Source organism: Tachysurus vachellii, chromosome 23, assembly GCF_030014155.1.
Source record: "Tachysurus vachellii isolate PV-2020 chromosome 23, HZAU_Pvac_v1, whole genome shotgun sequence".
NCBI lineage: Eukaryota > Metazoa > Chordata > Actinopteri > Siluriformes > Bagridae > Tachysurus > Tachysurus vachellii.
In genome coordinates, this window is record NC_083482.1 from 4,638,759 (window position 1) to 4,657,290 (window position 18,532).

The 18,532-nt window shown below is 37.0% G+C and overlaps 1 protein-coding gene across 1 annotated transcript in view; it reads right to left on the bottom strand.

Annotated features, from left to right (window-relative positions):
* LOC132839025 (interleukin-1 receptor accessory protein-like 1-B) overlaps positions 1 to 18,532 on the bottom strand; it is a 331,182-nt gene that overhangs the window by 113,151 nt on the left and 199,499 nt on the right. Inside the window, exon 6 of the mRNA XM_060859755.1 lies at positions 6,709 to 6,783. Within this exon, the coding sequence (XP_060715738.1) occupies positions 6,709 to 6,783 (75 nt within the window). The remainder of the gene's footprint in view (positions 1 to 6,708; positions 6,784 to 18,532) is intronic.

Sequence of the window (18,532 nt, forward strand, 5' to 3'; positions counted from 1 at the left end):
TGTAGACTCAAATATCTTAACATAGAGACAAAGTGAGGCTTATAATAGACCAGATATTAAAAGCACTCCTATTTCTTTTTTATTGAACAACCAATCACAGTCTTCAAAAAAATGTGCCACCTACAAAGGGGTTAAGCCCCGCCTCCTCTCTAAGATAAAATATATTTTCCTTGTTCAGAGTTGCTCTGTGATTGGTCCTGTCTCACTCTTAAGATGAGATTCATAGTTAGACATGTTTAAACTGAATTAGGATCTCTCTGAGATCATTTTGAGAATATTTATAAATACAAGCCCTGAAGATTAACAATCATTTTATTATATTTGTTTGTAATGACTTAATCCTCTGAAGAAAAAGGTGACTAGCCTGGAGTAATGTGTGTATAAACCTCTCATTTTCTCTCTAAGAATCAAAGTCAAATTAGTTCAAAGAAAACATTTCATTCAACAATTCATTCTTGTTTGTGTTTCCAAAAAAGAGCCAAACCTCAATGCTGGAAGATTCACTTTTTTCTCGAGAGGACAGAATTTAAAAGCATCGTCACGCACCATCTTTTGGTCGTTTGGCTGCTTTGATGCTCTCAGGCTGATAATAATATCTGTGCTGCACCAAGATGTGCCAGATTTGGAAATTGTGATGTAGCTGTTTTTTCTGTAAATAACACACTTGGACATTTATGAAAACCTAAATATATTTAACTGAAATCAGGTGAAAATTTGGACTAGAGGTAAAAGAGAAAGTAAAAGGGAAACACACTTAAATTGATATTTGATGAAGATAAGATTCCTAGTTAGAGAACAGACACATGCTACGCAATTATATACTCTACCAGTCAAATTACAGTATATACACTACCAGTTTTGGACACCCCATGTTTTTCATATATATTACAAAATTGCAATGCAAATATTCTACTGAAAATACGTAATATATTTTACTACAGCACAACAAAACATGTTATTTGAAATGAAATAACATGAAGAGCATTTTTCTGGAACTTCTCCAAAGATGGCCTAAATTTGCTTGTAATTGATTGCATTGATTCAATTGAATTGATTGTATACAGTACAGGTATAATGCTATAATCTTAAAGCATCCGAAGCTGTGCCAGTGTCAACCTCGTCAGTGCAGTGGACACTTCAGCAAACTGACTTGATGGGGCGTGTAGCTTCCAAGAAACCCCTGCTGAGAGCGTAGAACAAGGTCAAAAGGCTTCTTTGGGCAAAGGAACACAAAAACTGGATTGGTTACTGGAGAAATGTCTTGTGGTCTGATGAATCAAAGTTTGATATTTTTGGTTCTAAACGAACCATTTTTATGTGAGTCACAGAACTGGTGATAAGATGATACCAGACTGTGTAGCACCAACTGTCAAGCATGGAGGCAGAAGTGTTATAGTAGGGGGTGTTTTGCGGTTTCTAGAGTTTGTGACCTATTCAGGGTGACTGGAATTCTCAACAAAGAGTGTTATCATAGTATTCAATGCCATCTGGCTTCAGACTAATTGGACACTCCTTCATACTACAAGAGGACAATGATCCAAAACACACATTTTCACTACTTGAAGAAAAAAAGAACAAGAAGGAAAGCTGAGAATGATGATACGTCCCCCACAGTCAACCGACCTTAACCCTATCAAGATAATATGGGACAAACTTGACAGAAAGGTTAAGGCCAGACAACCAGCCAGTGCTGATCATCTGTGGACACTCCTTCAGCAGTTCTGGAGTGAACTTGCACAACAATATTTAGAATCACTACTTGATAGAATGCCTAGAAATTGTTTGGCATCTCTAGCTGCAAAAGGTAGCCATTTTGAAGAGTCTAGTATGTAGACTCTTCCTCCTCAAATTTTTATTTCATATTAGCATTTTATTTATATTATCATTGGTATTCATGCATATCCACTGACTGTAATGGTATTATGTTTTTTTTTTTTTAATAAAACATGAAAATTTCAGTGTCCAAAAAATTTTGACTGGTAGTGTAAGTTTAAAATATTTATAAATTTAAAAATAGTAAATGCATTCGAGTCTAGTGACATGTAATGTTACTGAAGGTGCCTGAGAATGCATGCAGTCCACCAATAAGAGAGATGGCAGAACCACAAGCAGCACAGCCGAAAAGATGACTATCTAAAAAAGAATGATCCTTAAGACTGGAATAGTCATAACTTTATACTTACTTAAGGATCATTCTTCTTTTGATAGTCATCTTTTCCTGGCTGTGCTGCTTCCTGGGCTTTACTCTAAACATATTTTTCACATTGCAGTGGCTTTGGCTTATGTCAGTTTTAATGACCTCTATTTTCATTCTCTGGTTTTCATCATCATCCTCATCATCATCATCATACAGATACACTGATTTATTTCCAGAATCTCGATCATTTCTTCTTCTTCTTCTTCTTCTTCTTCTTCTTTCTGCTATAATTTTCTGCCTGAAAAATATCAGACAGGACAAGAAAATCAATGGCCTCCAATGTGTACTGTGCTGGATTTAAAAGCATGTCCTTGAGAGAGTGGCTAGAACTTCTCCCAGAGGCCAAGGAACCAAAGGTTACAGCACTAGTGGTCATAGTGGTCTCTGAGATCTAACAGTCCCTTTGCCATTTACTAAGATCTGACATGTAGCAAATGCTTTATCCTGATCTAGGCAAGCAGTTATACAGATGTCATATAAAGCTTAGACGAGATATCTGTTTATCACACAGCATTTATCATATTTCTTTTGAAGGAATGTCATTTACTGGCTATTTTACTGTGTTGTGCTTGGAGTGCTAAAAAGTACTTTGAACATACTGTAGCTACACTGATTATCTCTGTCCTAATGCACATTTCACACATACGTTCTTGAATCCATCCATCCATTTATCCATCCATCCATCCATCCATCCATCCATCCATCCATCCATCCATTCTTTACCTAACTTATCCGCTTACCTGGAACCGATCCCAGGATACTTGGGGCAAATGACAGGGTAACCCTGGACAGGAAATTTACTTTGAAATTAAACAAATTATATTACAAAATTATATTTAAAAAATATTTTCAACATTATTTTATATTTGCTTGCATGGACACGTAGGAAAATGTGATGTTTCTTTCTTTCTTTGCTTTTCTGAATCTCCCATGACACTAACATGAAGAATCATTCCCACACCCCTCTGGTGTACTTTGTCACAAATCATTGCTGAAGCTGAATGTCAGGTGTCACAGGGTAGAGAGCAGCTGCTTGGGGTACTGGCACAGAATGACAGCAGAGAGACAGAGAGGGCTATCTGATCAGAGACAGATGCAGAAAAGGCAAGTGGGACAGAAAAAAAGTGGAAAAAGAGAGTGGGGAATAGTGAAAGACAGAGCGAAGGAAAAGAGATGGAAACTATTTTTTTTTTCTGCAAAATAAAAGTAAGTGGAAAGAACAAACAGGGCGAGTCTAGACGGCATGGTGAGATAAGAACAGCAGTGGTCATAAGGGATGTGGCAAAATAACAGTTGGACAAAAAGGCTCATTGATTGAAGATCAAAAGTCTGAAATACTGCAACATCTCTCTCTTTTTCTATCTCTTACAATTTTGTTAATTTATTTGGCAAATTCAGTGTCTGCATGGCCTTATTTTCTTTAGCTAAAGGGAATGAAAGAAAGAAAGAAAGAAAGAAAGAAAGAAAGAAAGAAAGAAAGAGAGAGAGAGAGAGAGAGAGAGAGAGAGAGAGATAGAGAGAGAGGTTGGGGGTTGATCATTAATGCTCCAGTTGTGCTGATGGGTGCTATCTGCTAGAAACAATGCATGCCTATTTTTTCCACCAGAATGCTCACATCTGCTGGGTGTCCAGAACACTAAAACCCTTGATCACACATATGTAGCCTGCACCCCACCCCCCCACCACCCACCCCCAAACATACACACAAAAAAGGCTTTGGGATCCAGTTTGGTCTGGTCTACTACAGTATATTGGCTAACTCTCCAACAACAAAAGAGCTCACAGATATGTGAGTGAAGCTCTTCTGCACTTTTTCTTTGAGAGCAAATGAGTGAGCGGCTGTTCATTAGGAATGCTGAGAAACAAAAAGGCATTGAGTCTGACAAGGAGTAACAGCTTCTGATGTGTTGCCTCTGAATTTGAAGGAGCTATTCTGTGATCTTTCAGTACATTTGCTTAGATCAGTGTTGGGGCAGCAATAAGCCCATTACTGTGTGATATATTAGAAAAGAAGTCTTTATTTGTCACATATACTTTACAGTGAAATTCATTACATCCAAGCTTGTCTGGTAGCTGAGGTCAGAGCCATGATACGGCTTCCCTAGAGCCCTGACTTTTACCTCAGGCAAAACATAACTCTCATTAGGTCATTTCTAAAACGTTTCCGCATCTCAATGCCATTCCTCACATGTACGACTTTCACCACCGCACCGAAGAAACGGCAAGTATGTTCAAGCCACTATTGGGATTTTATTTTAGAAAAAAAAGCTTTTGAAGTTATCTATTTTAGATTTTAGTGATACATTGTACATGCTTCAAAAGGAGCTTTGAAATGACTGGATTCTGTTCCCTGTTCTGCTTTAAGGTTGATTACAAATGCCACAAGCTGTACTCATCACTGTGATCTCTATCAAATGATTGACTGCCCTCTGCTTTCAGTGTGAAGAAAAATACACTGGGGTATTTTTGTATATTAGATCATTCTTATGGGGGAAAACATAAAAAGAAAAATTGCTCATCAGCTTAAATTTGTCTACTACTGGCTTGTTGACATTCAGTTCCTGGTATCAAGCTTCACTTCCACAACAGGGTTAAGCCAGTGCAGTGCTACCAAACATAGCCTTATTCTGTAGGCCTCAGCCATAACCCACATATCAACAAAGGTGACAAGCTAGAAGTCGGACGAAACTTTCTGGTACTTTCCAGTTGATCTATTGCAAGGCGATAGAGCCTGACCGATACAGAATTTGCTGCCATAAAGTCCATTTGAGGCGATCGCTGGGGATATACAGCCCTTCAGGGGCAAGGGACACTTGGTTGAAGGGTTGTCATTCATCATTTTGGCAAGCCCAGCTGAGACCAGCCCAAATTGAGCATGCCTCAGGGGCAGACACCAGGCGCTGAAACAAGTCACTGTCGCTGAATATTTGCAAGTGCTGTCAACAAACAGTGTCGGTTCATTCTGGGCAATGCACCAAAATCCTTAGTGGCAGGTGAGAAGAATTCTGAGATACGACTACTTACAGTGATGGTGCAGTGTATACAAGTTCTTGTCACTGCCATAGGAATTGGGTTTGGCTGATTCATTGACAATAGTTTGCTGGTGTCATTTATTTCTAGAAACCAGAATGTTAGCAGACCTGGTATGATCAAAGACCTCCAGAGGCGCAATGTATCATCAAAGAGCAAACACCCTTCATGTTTATTTCACGTTTCTCAACCAAATCTCAAACGTATCTATCTTGAAAATGGTCATTTCAAAGTTTCAAAGGAACTGAAGTCAGTTGGTTATTCTGCAGCGCTGCTCTCCCGATTAACTGCCTTGCATTTAGAACGTAGAGTCTTAACTCAGTGATTAGCTGTGAAGTGACTGTCAATTTAAAAAAAAAAAAACATCATAATAAATGTGGAAAGTGCAGAAAAGAAAGAAAGAGGTGTTGATTAACTCAGAACAGCATTTTGCATTCATCTCCATACCCATCCCTCTCTCTATCGCTTCACTTTTTCTGTCTTAATACCTATGTCTCTCTCTCTCTCTCTCTCTCTCTCTCTCTCTCTCTCACACACACTCACACACACACACACACACACTCACACACACACACACACACACACACACATACTTACTTTCTTAACTTTCTCTCTTTCTCTTGGGTACATTTGCCTAATTAACTGACAGTCACATGGGCCATTTATGCTTCTATACATTATTGGTAGATGAATATTAAACATGAAGGTAAGAAGATGCAGGATCTTGACATGCACTTGTCAGTACCATGTGGAAAACTCAAAGAAATGTTTCAGTCCCGAGAATGTCTCCATATGTGCATATTAATGGAGTGGAAATGAAATGCAATTCATTCATTTATGAGTTTGTTTTGCAAAGAGATTTCTGGTGGATCAGAGGGCAGGGGTGTAGCAGGGAGCTGCCATTCATAGAAGATTCTCATATTTTGCCTTCAGGCTGTATGTCATCGCTCAGTTCTTTCAACTGTTCTGACATCTACACCGCAGTCGCATTAATTCATATTGCGTCACTATGGAAGTCTTCTGAATTGCACCTAAGAAGGATGTGGGTCTTTCCTCTCCATTCTATCACAGAGGTATTTACTCTCCAAATGCCTTTCTCTGATGTACACTGACCATGACAAATTCATTTTCAAAGGCGGATGCCATAATGGAAGCTTTTCAGTCCTATTATAATCAAGTATTTGACCTGTCACTGCTCTGCAAGGCTATTCTTGTGTGGCTGCAATAATCCAAGCAAGTCTATACACTCACAATGTATAAAAAGTACATGAAAAATAATCATGTAAAATAATGTAACACATGTTATTCATACACAAACAACCTAAAACCAGAAACATCACCTTCACACAAGCATTGTGAATATGCATCATACTGTATACTGTACATGATGTATCAGGCAGAGGAACACACAGAGACATGGGATGACCCTGATTTTCAGTCTGGCATTAACAAGGTGCTTAAAGAAACCCCAGGGTTCTTACCTAATTGCATCTCCATGATACTAATTTTGCTTTCAGCAGGAAAGAGGATCTTTGGAGGTTTGTCGGTCAAAGGAGCTGCAAAAAAAAAAGGCACAAAATTAATATTAACACTTTAACTCATAAAAAAGATATTTTGGTTTAAAAGTAGAGTAAAACAGCTATGAAGAGGAAAATTGCCAAAAGCCTAAACTACTGAAGAGAAGAAAATACAGACATGGAAAAATAAGCACCATGGGGATGGTATAATCTCTCTGTCTCCATCTTTCCCATTGCTTTCCCTCTCTCTTTCTCTCTCTGTAATGGGCTTTTCCATACATGGCCTGACAACCATTTCAAGTCGACTAATGGCCTCAGTACCTTCAGGGAAGCAGAGTGTCAGTGATTAAGGCAAAGGATGTGCCACCAAACCAACATGCATTAAGGGCAGACACTGTGCAGTGCACGTCCACTGCAAACTAGGATTGCACTGTAATATAAACCCAGGAGAATCTTTAGTTTTATTTATAGCGGCTGAGAAGAGAGGAGAGCATGCAATGTCTCTCTCTCTCTGAATAGAGACTGTTCTCGAGGCCAAGTTCACAATTTACATGGTAGTTCAAACATTTAGAGAAAAATGGAGCACAACAGCTTTAAATAATACAGTTCTGTATTTATTCTAGACTTTACATGGAAAGGCAGATCAAGGACTTGAGAAAACTGAGTGATGTTATAACCTGCTATAATGCAGTGAGCTCTATCAGAAATGCTCCAGTTTTACCAGTGTGCATTAATACTCAGCAATGCATACAGAATTCCACACTCCACATAACAGAACACATCTGAACATAACATCTTGTCTCATGTTAAATAAAAATGTATAGTCATTTATAACCATAAGCATAATTTAATCACAGCACTGTCAGTACTCACAATAAAATATCTGCTTAAACAACTAATACACTCCTTGGAATTATTCTCCACATTGATTTTGTTTGCTTTCTTCCGCACACTGTTTTGCTCTGTCACAGTATGTGAGTCCCAGCGTTTCCTCTCACTTGTAACGACATTCATAATTCATCACACAGCACCGTGCTAATGCCATTAAACCCGCTTATTATTTCAACTGTTCACTAGATACAGTAGAAACTATGCATCATGGGTAATTAGCTAAAACGCCAGGACCTGCATGAACAAACTGCATGAGTTATTTTATTTAAGTAAGGAATAAAACACTGTGATGCATGCTGTTATAGAGGATGGGGTGGTGTGATAAGAGTTAAACCAAGCTTACACATGGTCTTATACGGTGAAATATTCAGCTCGGTTTTGCTGTTGCAAACACAATCGTGCAATAGCAAAAGATTATCTTTGGTCATGAGTTTAGAGTGCTGGTCTTAGGATGTATAATGTGACATTCTCACCGATGACCTGAAAAATCTCAGAGTGTGAGCACTGCTACAAGAAAGGAAGGATGATATGATTACATCAAACTCCTGGGGCAGCTACAAACACGGTTGTAGCAGCAGAGAAAAGTACTGTATACAAAAGCTACTCGAGTTAATATTAAAGCATATTGCTGCATTGTGGCATCGGACAAAGCATCTGTATAATATCGTATTACAAAAAATATAACAAGACAAATGAAATGTGATACTGAAAGAAACAGAATTCCAGTTTCTAAGTGTGTAGCTAGCTAATTTGCCTGCATGCACTCTTTAAATGGAGTTTATTTACTTTTATGAACTCAGTAAGGAGTAAAATTGACTAAAAATGTTATTTCCTGGTTAAGCAATTGCACCTTTTGACCATATAGTACACAGTTCTAGAAAGTAGATTAATTATAATCATACTCTCCGGTGTCTCCCAGAGGAGGACGGGTTCTCTTTTGAGTCTGGCTGTTTTCTTCCTGATTTCTTCCTGATATCACCTGAGTTAGTTTTTCCTTGTCACCAGCTGACTTGCTTGAAATCAATAAATTATATCCTGAATCTATATATTTCTATAGCATTTCACTTTGTGAAAATATCCATGGTTTAAAGCACGATAAAAATAAAATTGAGTTGAACTAAATATTATGATGATATTTTTATGCTTTACAGTTAGACCAATAAACCAGGGCTGAGTTCCTGCACACACAGTGTACGTTCAACATTTAATCAGAGATGTAGGACACGTTAGCACACAGCATGTTATAAAACCGTGTGACAGTTTTTATAACATAAACATTTTAAAGGACAGTACATTAATGTTAAATGTATAATGGATTCAAAAATTACACCGATGTATAAGTTGCTCAAAAGTTCCAGGTTACACAACTCCACTTGTCTATATACAGTTAAAGAAATGAAATGAATTAATCACACACACTGGTGTCACCCAGATCGTCTCAAGGAATTTTTCCTCGCGCCACTGTTCCCTTTGGCTTGTTCATTAGAGATAAATATACATTTATTTTAAACCTTTTTATTATGAATTTTTGTCATTGTTAAAAGCCATATACAAATAAAATTTGAATTAAATTATTTGTAGATGTGCAGTTTGTCATCGTTTCAAAAATCATCCACCATATAAGTCCTGGCCTGTGGATAGCAACAATAATATCCAACCAAAGCCAATCCTTTACAGGGTTGCAGGAAACCTGGAGCTTATTCAAGGGTACTCAGAACACAATACCCTCAACAAAGGGCACAAAGGCAATTGAGAGATGCCAATCAGCCTGCAATGTAAGGCTTAGAACTGGATGAGGAAACCTGATGCAAATTCTGTTCACATAGATGCAGTGACAGAAAACAAACCCTTGAACATCAAGGTGCGAAGCAAACATGCTAACCAAGAAGCCATCGTGCCCTCTATAACAGCACACTAGAAAAATTTCTGAATGTGTTGTATAATATTAGAATCGGATGTTAAGACACAGACAGACAGAGAGACAGACAGACAGACAGACAGATAGATAGATAGATAGATAGATAGATAGATAGATAGATAGATAGATAGATAGATAGATAGATAGATAGATAGACAGATTGATTGACTAATTGACAGCAGCTGTATTAGTAGGTCAGCCTAATTTATAAAAATCTCCAACATTTACTCAGAACTCAAATTTCCCCTAACATTTCCTCCATTAATTCATTATTCAAGACTGAATGGGACTCACAGAGAGAGGGAGGATGCCATCTTGACATATTATCGACTTTGGCCTTGGACTCAGAAGAGGTCATAGTGATCACAGTGCCAGTGATTATAAGAGAGGGCTGTGAGCTCTTCTTCCTCGAATACACCCACCTCAATTAACCAGTCAGTTACTAACAAAAGAGCAGGAATTAGGCTAGCTTCTTATCATTTCTCTTTAATTGCTTATCTTCTTCAAAGTCTCATCAGAAAATCCTCACACGGCAAGGGTTTATTAATAGAGTAAAAAGTAGAGTAATTATGTGGGCGGAAAAAAATAACAGGAGAGACAGAAAGATTCTTAACCCTGACTTGGTCCTTAGGCTGGCTAATTGGCCAGTGTTTTTGTACCAAAATTGTTCCACAAAGCCAAATTTATAAGAGGAGAAAAGGTCTGTTGTAGACTGTAACACAAAACAGGAAAAGAAAGAGAGTTAAAAAAGGAATTTCTTTTAAATAGTCTATTGTGCCTGACATTGCATCAGACATCAGTACGGCAGACTACCACATGGGATTCTTAAACTAATTTTGGGCTTTGCTCTGGTTTAACACCACCCTGACATAACATCAGCTCAATATTTTACTAGCACACTCAATTCCATCAGCTCCATCTCCAAAGCAAACCTGCTCCAGGGCAGTGTCTGTGTTTTTAAAGACACCTGACTCACTAATAGAACTAGAGGTTTTGAGCATATGATTCCTGTAGGACTATTCCACAATAATGCTCGAGCGCAGGAGAGAATTTATCTTTCAAGTCATTTCCATTCACTTCATAGTACAATTCTCATTCAGATCTGTCCACCGTGAATATGTCAAATAACACTGTTGGATAGATGTCATCTTCCAAAGGCACAATGAATCATGGGAATTTTGCATTTTGTGAAGGCAATTTACTTCCAGTTGATTTGCTCAAGGCCAGAAAAATCTCCTGTTTAGCTCAACTGTGTGAGCAAAATCCACAACAATGGCATAACATCCAAAGACACATTACCAGTCAAGATACGATTTTATAACAATCATTATAGCAGAACTGATTTTAGAGACAGAAATTGACATTATTTGATGAATTAATGGAAATCAAAATAGTGTGTTTTCTTCAATAAGGCCATCAATATCAAAACAGAACATACAAAAAACACCAATGCAAAATGATAATGGAAAGTTCCATTTGAAAAGGCTAGATTGTTAAGTCTTGTTTAAACTTTTTATACCACACACACACTTATTTTAGGTTTTGCATATGATGGCCACAGACAATTGCTTTCTCCTTATTATTCCTGACTGATTTTGTTTTGTTTGCCACTGCAAGGAGGTTTGGTGTGTCTCCCAGCACAGTTTTAAGAGCATAGAGGAGACACAAGGATCGTTATACAAAGAGAGCTGGACAAAGCTGTAGAATGGCAACAACCCAGGAGCAGAACCATTATATGTGAGGAGAACCGGAGGAGCACAGTCATACAAAATGACATCCTACAGGCTATTGGTATCATATTTCAGAACAAACTGTCAGAAACAAACTCCTTGAGGGTGGTATGAGGGCCTGAGATCCTCTTGTGGAACCTGTGCCCTGAGATCCTCTTGTGGAATTGGCAGGTCCACCACTAGCGTCCCATTTTCTTCACAGACGAGACCAAATTCACACTTAGCACAGAGTCTGTAGATGCCTTGGGAATGTTATGCTGCCTGTAATATCATCCAGCATGACTGGTTTTGAAGGTGGGTCAGTGATAGTCCTTCTAAATTAATATATTAATTAATACATTGTGTGTGTGTGTGTGTGGGGGGGGGGGGGGTGTCAATAAAAGAAACACAGCAGAAAATGCTTGCTCTAGCATCTGAAGTTCTTGTAAATCCTGACAATGTCACAGCTATTGGAGGCTTGGTCCAAGAAAGCAAATATGGCTGGATGGGATGAGGGATGGCATACTCTCATTCCCATCAATCACAGAGACACTAGCCATTCGTGGGTGTCTGTGAGCTCAGGAGGGTCTTATGTATGATATTACTACTAATGTTTTTTCCATCCAGGATATTCAGATTATGTCATATATTAATATCATGTATTAAAATTAGTGTGTAAATGGTAAAAATCTGCTTAAGTGTTTCTGACATTTCATTAGTTTTCGTTTTTGTTACAATATGGAGTAAGAAAAAAAAACATTTATTGGTTTTCTTAGAATTCAAACTACAACCACTTTTGGAATTTATGTGAGGAGACAGTCTGCCATTATGTTTTGTGGATAAGAACAACACTGAGTCCTGTCCTGGCTGTACTGTGTTACACTGCTAAGTGTTAATCAGATTTGATTGGTGCTGTCAAGGACAGAATGGTAATCAATAGTCTTATAAACCAAACAGTGTTTACCATGCTGAAAATAAAATGACTTTGTCTTACAAGCTTAGCTTCATTAAGGCCAACTTTTATTCATAGAATTTCCCAGCGGTTTAAGTGGTGTGTGTGAGACAGGACACACAAATATGAGTTAACATCCATGGTGTTTTTGCTCATTTTGCAGAAAGCTATGGTCATCATCATTTTGGATGTTGATTAGACAGTTATTATTCCTTACATGTGTAGCAGTTTATAAGAAAAATCTGCAAACAGAGGTCTATTTATTCTACAAAGAACTCTGCAACTTAACATGAATAGCATGGCTATGGATGTTCTGCCTTTTTCGATACAGCAAACACAAAGCATAAAACCAGCATGTTTAAGGTGAACTTGTGAAAAATGTATTTTAATTTGCATAGCATCTTTATTGCTTTTCTCTGTGTGACATATGAGCATAACTAGATCTGACTGAGAATACTTGTGTAGTCAAACCCAATTTCTTAAAGAAATCCTGATGTTTTTTTTTTTGTTTAAGTTTAGGGCACTGTTTTGGGCAATTTGCTAGATCCCCCTGTGGTTTTCATGAATTCCTTTATTACATAGCAGTGTACAGGACATCTCTTTAACCTCACATGAGCCTGTGACATAAAAATGGAGATTATCATGTTTGTGATCTGCCTCAGGTGCTCTTTAGTGGACATGTCTGTGTCATGCTATTTCACTCTGGAATGGGAAAGAATGCTGGCGATGAGCTTTCTAAAACAGATTCTTTGCTCATTCTGCACCATCTGCAACCTCAGTCTGGGCTCAGAGCTGGATGGCCATCTTCAGCATTGGCAAGCTAACATGTCTGTTCTCTGCGTGATGTCGATTTCCAGCTCAAATATGCCGTGTGCCAACCACATCCATTAGTGTGCAAGTTAAATGCAAGGAAATACAGCAGAATTAAAACATTTACTGATTTAATTTATTTAACATGCTTCTGTAGTTATTAATTCTGTCTGTAATTACATTAGGTCATTACGACCCCTCACTATAACTTAGCAGATAATCACTTACGGGTGGGATTAATGTGCTCCTGTGCAAGTTAATGAGAAATTTGTATGAAAACAAACCAGTGAGGATGATACAGCGGATTTTTTAATCCAAATTGTTTTAATCCAGCAAATTGTTACGAATTCCAGTGAGAAAATATGAGATCGTGTTCTACAATGGTTAGAAAAAAATTGCATTTTTAAATCTTATGTCAATGTGTTTGTAATAGATAATAGAACATTGGTAATTTATAGCTTGGGGTTTAAATAAATACATTAGAAACACTTTTGGATGACAATTAGGCCAAAGCACTCAGAGTCATTTTTTTCTCTCCTCATGATACAGTATGATGCAGAAAATGTGTCTGCACAAATTCTCTGTACAAAGAGCAAAATTAACTAGATTCCTTTTATAAGAAGATGAACTAGAGCTATTTATCGTCTGCTTTGTACATGACAAGTGTTTCTATATTATTCTCAGCATTTTTAAATATTTATATGCCTCCTTTGAAATGGGTAGAAGTTTTCTTCAACACCCAGCATTTCACAAGACCCAGAAAAGTATTTCAGCTGATCAAACTGAGCGCTGGGAAAAAACAACAACACAGTAGTGGATCTGGTAATGTATAAAAAATAAAAACTAGTTCAGTGTAGACTAGAGCTTTTTAGACTATTTGTTTTAACCTCCTGTAGTGTGTGTAATAGAGCCTCTGTTGTTGCAGCAAATCACATAAATTTATGTTAAATTTTTTGTTATTTATCTCATTATTTACCTTCACTGGTCTAATTATTGAATTTTGCTCATTTTGATTACTTTCCACTTCCAGTTCAAAACAGACCCTCTAGGACAGTCTGTTATTGATTATTTCACTATAATATTACACACTGTTGTGTTTTATTCCTTAAACCTTGTGTGGTGATCTGGACAAATTGATTGTTTTAGAATTTTGCTAAAAATGTTTTGCATTTGTAAATCATCCACATTTTCAGGTTAATTTTTTTCAGTAATCCTTTGTTTCTTGTGCCTGTAATGTTGATCATCATCTATATGTTTTAATAAATCAGTTAAAAATAATAAACTTTAATTGAAATATTATTCCATTTCACTGTATTCATTGTAGTATAAATAATACAATTCCAAAATTATAACTTTATCACAAAAACGAGTGACACGTTCATTGTTAATGTGATCTAATAACTGCAAACACATGCTTTGTTTAGGAGTTTCTTTATCATAGGAGAAAATGGCTGAAAGGTGAGGAGGAAGAAGAAATGTATTGTATACAATACTTAATAATGATAGTGAGTTAATAAGATGATACAGTTTAGATCGTGTAGGGATTATTTTTCTGATCAATCATATTAGAGATAACATCTCGACACAGCACCGAAATATTACATTTATTACATACAGATGTTGGCACATCTCTAATATGATCGGACACAAATGTAATCCCTACACGATATAGACTCAAATATCTTAACATTGAGACAAAGTGAAACTTTATAATAGACTAGATTTTAAAAGCGCTCCTATTTTTTTTTTATTGAACAACCAATCACAGTTTTCAAAAGAATATGTCATACCTACTAACAGGTTAAGCCCTGCCTCCTCTCTAAGATAAAAGATGTTATATTTTCCATGTTCAGAGTTGCTCTGTGATGGTCCTGAATCACTCTTAAGATAAGATTGATAGTTAGAAATGTTAAAGCTAAATTAGGAGCTCTCTCAGATCATTCTGTGAATCTTTATAAATACGGGCCCTGGACTTTAATGCAAACCATATGCAGACCAGATGTTGTGAACTATTCTGATACAGCAACTGACACCTAAATGCACCAATGCAGGTATGACAGGTATACCTAATAAAGTGTCACCGAGTGAACAAGAGACTGAGATAGAGGCAGTTTATAATCTCAAATAAACACTAAAGATGTGATGGCAGGTTTATCATTGAAAATGTGTAGTTGAAACTCTGGAGCTTTAAGGTCTCTATTTACAGTTGTTTAACAATCTTCCCCTTTTGTCTCTTGGGTTTTAATTGTACAGTGTGTTCCTCATCAGCAGGCATTGTTCCAAAATAAAAATCCTGATGCAGATCTAAGCAAAGAAAAGACCCTGGGATGACATGAGGAGAAAAGCTTGAAAGAAACACACACGCAAAATAAATAAATAATAAATAAAATCTTCCGGGTGACACTATATAGTGGGATTATAAATCATTACAGTACAGTAATATAGGGGAAAAAAAGAGTTTTCACATCTGCTGGTGCAGTGTTATTTTCAAACCTGCTTTGGTCCAGAATTGTGAAACTATTACTGGCTTTCAGCTTCTCTTACCACAGAATTATATTTTCCAGACTTACATTTTTGTCCCGTTTCTTCTAGCATTGTTTAAAAGAAGTACAGCAATGTTACCTCACTGTGGTACACAATTCTAAGATAGACAGATTTCCATTTTCTTTACAAAGAAACTAAATATTTGGCTTGTAATTATTTACACACACACACACACATACACATACACATACACATACACACACACACACACACACACACACACACACACACACACACACACACACACACACACACACACACACACACACACACACACACACACACACAGAACCAGTAGCACGACTTCACAAAGCTGAGTGAGTCTAACAGAGCTAAAACACACAGTGCTAATGAGACACAGGTGCAGCTAATTGACTGGGCCTGTGGTTAGCGAGACGCTGGAGAACACGGCCAGGACTGCATAAGGACCGTGGTGTAATCTCACCCAAGTAGATAAACACACTCGGATGTGATTCACTCTACCGTAGGTGACCATTTTTCGAAAACATGATTTGTGCAAAGATTTTACTATCATCTATGTGGAGAAAATGTAGTGTAGAAAACAATCACTGGCCAAAACTCTTAATAATAATAATAATAATAATAATAATAATAATAAGGTATATTTTAGATGATTATATAATTGAGGTGTCAATGTGTAAGAAAAGGAATGTAAAGTTCCTAATAAATAACATTGATTAAGCAGATACAACACAAAGTCCCAGGCTGCTGTAACTACCCTGAAATTTGAATTTATTTTGAATTTGAAATCATTGTATTAAACTTTTTTTTTTCAGAAATCAGTATTATTGCATACATGTGTGAAATCCCAAACTCTCATGCTTGAAATATCCTTTCCTGTGATTTGTCCATTAAATATTTACTCAACTCTGATCACATTCACCTCTCTGAAATATTTTGGATTTCTGATATTTGGAACAGGAAGTTGACTCATCTGAATTTTCTAAAGATCATCAGAAGAAGAATGGTAAATTTTTACAATTGGTTTTTCTTAAATTTCAGTGATAATGACTTTTTTTTTTTTTTTTTTTTTTTTAAATTCAACCTGACATTAAAGGTGGGGTCTCCGATATTTGAGAAATCCTTCAGAAAACTGAGTCGGGACGACAAGCTAAACAAAAATCAAAACAAACATGTGGCCAATAAGCAGTAAGGGGCGTGTCTTGTCAATATGCGGCGGAGAGAGTGTTCAGTGCGCATGTGTGACATTAGCAGAAAGCGGTTTTAACATTGACATGGAGGATAAAAACAAAGAAAGAAAGCGAAGAAAGGATTACGATAAGGTAAGAAGTAGGACCATGTTAATATAGGATCAGCTTTCCAGCGCTGGAGAGAACTGAAGGAGCAGGAAGTTGGCGCATATTCACAGATTAGAGTTTCCCGAGTCAATAACTTCTGAGCTAAACACTGTTACTACACAAATAACACCTCTTTTCTATGGTAGTAATGTAGAGAGGCAGCTACAACCGCGTTTTGTGTAGTAACAGCGTTTAGCTCAGGAGTTATTGACTCGGGAAACTCCAATCTGTGAATATGTGCACATGCGCACTGAACACTCTCTCTATTGACAAGACCCGCCCCTTTCTGCTCATTGGCTACACGTTTGTTTTGATTTCTGTTTTGTTTGGTGGCCTAACGCAGTTTTCAGAAGCATTTCTCAAATATCAGAGACCCTACCTTTAAATTACTAATAATAAAGAAAAGAAAATAATTGCTAGTATTTACACAGGGTGTTAGTTTGATCCAAGCTTTTTAAAGCTGTGTTAATGACTTTTAAAACCAGATCTTGTTGCATGAATGACATTTTTAAATAATTATTTTTTAAAATCTTTTCTTTTTGTTTTTTGTGCTATGCAGGTGATGTAATGTGTAGTTTTGAGCACGGCGTATGTAGCTTTTCAGTGCTCATGTATTAGTTATAGAGACAGTAACAAATGGGGTCGTTTTTTGTTCTAGAATCCATAATTTTTGCATAATAGCAGAAAGCTCTGGGAATTGATTACAGCAACTTGAAAAGAAAAGCTATAATAAGTGTAGACACCTGAATAAAAGCTGAGCATCTTGTTTATTATAAAGCATCTAAAAGAAGAATCACTTCTCTCTCTCTCTCTCTCTCTCTCTCTCTCTCTCTCTCTCTCTCTCTTTCTCTCCCTGTGTTTTGTAGAACATAAGATGTGTTTATTGTTGGTAGACACCCTGGTAGTCAATCTTAAGCACTACCATTGCTACTCAACTGTCTACAGCATTAATGTCAACTAGTGAGGTTTAATATAAAATGTACATTGAGCTTTTACATTGTTTTTCACTCTTTCAGTGTATTATGAATTGCCTATCGTGTCATTTCTTATTTGCAGTCCTGTGGATCTTTCCTCTTTTCATATGCCAAATACGTTTTGCTTCAGTGAATCTCCACTTGTTTTTTCATGAGCATTGTTTGATAAATGTGTTAAAATGCCAGCGTTTCACCTTCACGTAATTATATTTTATCATCTGCTTGTAATGATGCTGATTATATGTACAAGACAAATACGAAACAGAGACACAGGAATAAACTATCCAGAAAAAGACAGAGTTAAAACACACACACACACACACACATACACACACACATTACAGATTTCAGCTGGAAACACAGGCTTCTGAATTTGAATGGTAGGCGCCACTCCAGAGAGAAAATCCCATTATCTTAATTAGCTCCTTCTCTCTGAAATATGCATTGATTATTTTGTTTCATGATGACATGAAGCACAGACTCAAGCAGGGCTTAAAATGATTAGGGCTGCATGTGCTGCTAAACAGACAGTAGCAGCACAGTTTGGCAACAGAGGCACCTTGTTTTGAACAAAATGAAAATTAAAAGAAGAGATAAAAAAACAAAAACATTCTGGAGGCTGGAACAGCTGTTGGGGTAAAATCTTATTAACTAATTTTTCTCTTATACAG